Source organism: Cariama cristata, unplaced genomic scaffold, assembly GCF_000690535.1.
Source record: "Cariama cristata isolate BGI_N322 unplaced genomic scaffold, ASM69053v1 scaffold16451, whole genome shotgun sequence".
NCBI classification, from domain to species: Eukaryota; Metazoa; Chordata; class Aves; order Cariamiformes; family Cariamidae; genus Cariama; species Cariama cristata.
Window position 1 is genome coordinate 11,578 of NW_009599979.1, and position 4,732 is coordinate 16,309.

The 4,732-nt window shown below is 53.8% G+C and overlaps 1 protein-coding gene across 1 annotated transcript in view; it reads right to left on the reverse strand.

Annotated features, from left to right (window-relative positions):
* Window positions 1-1,161, reverse strand: part of LOC104169064 (palmitoyltransferase ZDHHC5) — a gene marked incomplete at its 3' end in the record, with an annotated part of 12,733 nt that extends 11,572 nt beyond the window's left edge. The window contains exon 1 of the mRNA XM_009709873.1: window positions 990-1,161. Coding sequence (XP_009708175.1) covers window positions 990-1,093 — 104 coding nt within the window. The remainder of the gene's footprint in view (window positions 1-989) is intronic.
* Window positions 1,162-4,732: the final 3,571 nt, after the last annotated feature.

Genomic DNA, 4,732 nt, shown 5'->3' on the forward strand with positions numbered 1-4,732 from the left:
TGCTGGAGCACAGGCAGCTCCCTGCTGGGGCTCAGCATCGGCACAGCACCTCGGCAGCCTCCTCGGCACCCTGAGATCCTGCCTCCCCACCTGCCACCAACCCAGAACTGGCTCAGCTTGGCCCCAAGCGAGTGTTAATGAGCTATTTGTCACCCAGGAAGGGAAAATGTTAGCATGAGCAGCAGCCCTACCCCACTCCCAGCTCAGGGAGATCCCTACAGTACGGTCTGGCCCTCTCCAGCAACTGGTACGATTTTACAGCCTGGCTTTTTCCCACCAGCTCCAAGGCCAACACAGGCACCTGCCCCAGGCCCCAGTGACCCACTGGCAGGCCACTGCCTTCGGGTCCTCTCCAGAGATACCAAACCCTCGTTTCCTCAGGGCAAGGCTGACATCAACAGCAGCAAGGGATCCATGCAGGGGTCAGAGTACTTCTCCTTGAACTTTCCTTTGTGGCTCACAAATCAGTTGCAAAACTCTAAAAATAACATGGAGTCCGCCCCGGTCCACCAAACCGCTTTGCTTGGCTCCAAAAGAGAAAATTATCTACACCATTTTCCACCTACAGGTCACAAACTAATTCCCAGCCTGGCTGATTTGCGAGAGAGTTGCCAGCGAGACGAGCAAGTTGTGCAAACACCCAAAGACAGGAGAGGAGCAGCTGCCAGGAACGGGAGCTGAGCGGTGGCAAGGTGCCTCGCCAGCATTCACCGTGCCCCGCTTCCTTTGGCTCACCTCACGGGAAAATCAAGCGAAACGGGTCCAGCTGAGGCTGAATTGCTCTGATGGACTGCACGGCTACTCCACCATCCATTAGCACCCAGAGCACAGTATCCCCCCCTTAGTCTGGCAAGAAGTCGCAGCGCCTCTGCCAGATAACCCCCGTGCGGTCCGTGTCCCCCCCAACCTCACAGTATTGCACAGAGGCGGTTGGCTCCCCGGGTCCCCCTTCGCCCTCCCTGCTCCTTGGCTGAGTAGCTGGGACTCACGTGAAGGCAAAGAAGAGGGTGGTGGCTCCCACTAGGAAGATGGCAGCAGCTGAGACCGGGACGTATTTGCTGGGTTTGAATCTCTTTCCAGATGCTGCTGGCATGTTGGAGCTGTGGTGGGGGATCCGCCCCGCAGCATAGCCCAGGCCCAGCGAGAGTTGGAGCAAGATGAGAAGGGAAGGGGAGAGGAACGGGGGCAAACTACTACCCAGCCTCTGTGCTTGCTCCCAGGGCGAGCTCTGACCAGGGCAGACAGTCCAGAGAAGTCCACGGCAGTCTCTGGAGCGTGAGGCCCAGGAGAGGAGTCCACACTACACTCTGCCCCACAAGAGTTTGCGGGCGCAGGGAAGGAGGTTTAAAAACATTAAAAACTCAGAACAGAGAACTGGATTTGGATTTAAAACAGCCGCTGGGTCAGGAACGCCGAGAGCCCTTATGAGCTTCCCTCAGTTGGGCAACAGCCTGCAAAAAGCAGGTCCCCACACGGCTGACACCGGCAACCAGGCTCCACGGGGAAGGGAAGCCTTCCAGGCTCGGCCGAGGGGATGAGCGTGACGTGCAAGGTGAGGAGCCGGGCGCACCTTCAACCCAGCCAGCACCCTGGGAAAGAGCAAGATATCAGTAAACTTCTTGCAAAAAAGCCACTTGGGGAGGCTCAGAGAAGCCACTTCTCCTTTTTAATCTGCCCTCTGATATGCTGCAGCCCCCTCCGGTTGCTGTGCGGGAAGATGGGGTTGTCTCGCAAGCAATCTGCCCAGCTTCCTCACAGCACTGCTGCGTCCTGGCTGCCTCCTCCTCCTCCCCCTCGCTGGAGGGGGTCACAGAAACACTCTCCCTGATTTCACCAGGATCTGGGACTGGCTGGCTGGTGGTGGCCGTTTAATTTTATTTATTTCTCTCTTGACTGTTAAAGCCGAGGAACAGCTGGTGCAAGGTTGAGCTGTAAATCCTTTCTTTGCAAGGGGGGCGCGAGGGGAAGGTCCAGCAGATTGTGTGTTTTCGTCCTCTTCCTACTTGTTCCTTTCTCCTGACCCCTCAGGCCTTTCCATGGGCTTAGTATCCACTCAGCGGTTGGGAAGTGACCGAAACTTCATTAAATCTTTTCTGCAACAACCATTTCCAAGCAGCACAGTGGAGGTTAACGGAGAGATCTGGAGAGGAGCTTTCAGGGAGTGCTTCTACAACCCCAGAAGACAACTGACAGTGAAAACTCTTCTGTATGGATCAGTCTCATCCATGGCCCAAGCAGTGCAGGGGAAGATCTCAGTTTGTTCCAAACTGCTCCATTTTTTCCTCCTCTTCCTTCACTAAAATTCTTCTTCATTAATCCATTTGTCTTTTAAAAAAAATACATAAAATCATTAAAACTTGACATCCGGTACGCCACACCTCACCTAGGGAAAAAAAAATAAAATTAACAAGGCAAGAGAAGAGACACAGTCATGTAAAAATACTCACTAAAACAGCACTGAGCTTCCCAGGTCACAGAGCAGGCGTTTAGTGGAAGATGGAAACAGCGCCTGGTAGATTTAAAAGCCTGTTGGCAAGTCCCAATCAGCAAGATGCCGATCTCCAAGCCCAGCTCTTGCACAGATTGACGCCATAGCCCCAGGCCTATCACCTAACATCAGCGTCCCTTTCCACATCTGCAAAACTGGAGCGATGACCACCCCATGTAGGCTGTGATTAGTCAAGGGAGCCTGGCCGCAGCCTGCCACCTCCCTTCCCACCCCGAGGCCCTGTGGCACGTGCTGCAGAGAAAGCTGGGCCACCTAACCCACCTGAGAAATCCACGTGAAGCCCCGAGTAAGATGAGGGACCCCACAACTTCTTGCCCAATGCCTTTCTGCAGTTACAGCTCGAGTTCAAACGCTAGAGATGCCTGCTCCCTTGAGGTGAAGGGGATGATCAGAGGCTTGGAGACTTAATATGAGGGTGGAGACCACAGGAGGAAAAGACAGCCAGGAATCTTGTCCCCTTCCCCTAGAGGGTAGGAGACGGGAGAGGCCTGTAGAAAACACCAGTCCCTCCACCAGAGGAGGTACTCGTAGCTCTGGACAAAGGAGAGCTGGGCTCTCACTAGGTAGCCCCAACTGTTTCTAGGTGACCTTGGGAACATGCCACCCTTGGCTGATCATGACGATGCAGGAGGGAATGCCACAGAAAACAGGGAAAACCAAACCTTTCCAGAAATGGAAAGAGAAGGCACCAACCTGCCCCAAGCTCCAAACACCCAAGAGCCCGTCACAGCTCAGGGACGAGCTAAACACCAATTGTATTGCACCGATTATTACTGCTACAGCAACCGCTCCTTGATTTGTCATCCATTCTCCACTTTGCTGCCTCCTTGTTTCGTCGCGAGGCCTCCCTTGCACTGCAGGTCCAAGTACAGAGCCCTAACGACTCGTCTGCTTTCTCCTTCCAGTTTTCTCCTCTTCCGCCTCTCAAAGTTTTTTCTTCAAGGCGGACAGGAAAATATCTAGCGCTGACTAAACACTCACGAAGGTTGACAGAACTGCGGCACAAAATTAAAGGCACATTTAATAGCAAGAATGTATTACAATTAAATTGGTTCAGTCACAAAACAAGGCGTCAGTCACTTTGGCTGACTAATGAAGAAACCGCTCCCACTGCAGAGCGGCTCTTCCTTTGCAGAAACGAAGCTCAACTTTCCAAACCAAGTTTTTTTGCCCTTGTGACCAAGAGGAAATGCTGGACTGGTGCTCCTGAGCCAGCTGGGGAAAGCTCTGGTTTCACCTGGTAGCAGCTCTTGACCCTGGTGAGTTTAAGAGTAACACCAGAGAAAAACAGCTGTTTTCCCCAGCGGGCACAGAGCTCCTTGGAGAGCAGCAGCTCCCTGGCCTCGCTCTACCCCACTCAAATACCCTACCGAGAGGCGAGCACAAGCCCCAACGCACACGACTCGGCGAGAAGCCCAACACCCCACAAAGATGAGCCCTGCCGTGCCATCACCCAGGGAGGGAAGTGCTCGTCGCCTGAGCTAGCTGCTGCTGCGATACAGGCAGACAGTAATTCTAGGGATAGGTTACTCGGAAGTTTAAAGATGACATCACTGCTAATTACTTTAGCAGAAGCAATCTGCTAACACACTGGTCTGCTGAAACAGAACACGGCAGCTCTTTGAAAGGCTCCACCATGAAAACAAAGCCACACCTCGAACTCAGATACTGCCAAAATGAAGGAGTCTTCTTCCGTGATATTCCTCCTCCAGAGATCTTCTCCACCCCTCTCCTCGCACCACGCAATCGGTGTGCTCCTTGACCAGGGCGAGGTGCTTCCCCCAGAGCTTGCCCCCGAAGTCCAAGCAACCCCCCCAGGCAGGTCCTGCTCGGTTCTGTCTCAGCCGTTCCACCTGAAGGTGGGGGCATGAATTCAAGCACTCTACCCCTTCACACAGGGTGATCTGGCACGCCGTGCCTTTGCAAAGGTCTGTGTGCCACCTCAGCTCCATACAGAAACAGACACCAGGCAGCGCAGGAGCGAGCTCCTCATCAAATAAGGAACGTACGAGTCGAGATAATTGCTCATGGGACAGTCTACCCGAACAAGCACTATGTGTGGGGGAGAAATCCCAAGCTCTGTCATTAGCGACATCCAAGCTAGATGCAACGCAAATATAATCCCTGGCTCCTTGCGGCCTTCGCTCAAGAATAACTCCGCAATTCTGCTGAGCCCATCCTGCCCGTCTCCCAGAGCCGCCACGCAGGCAGCTCAGAGACTCC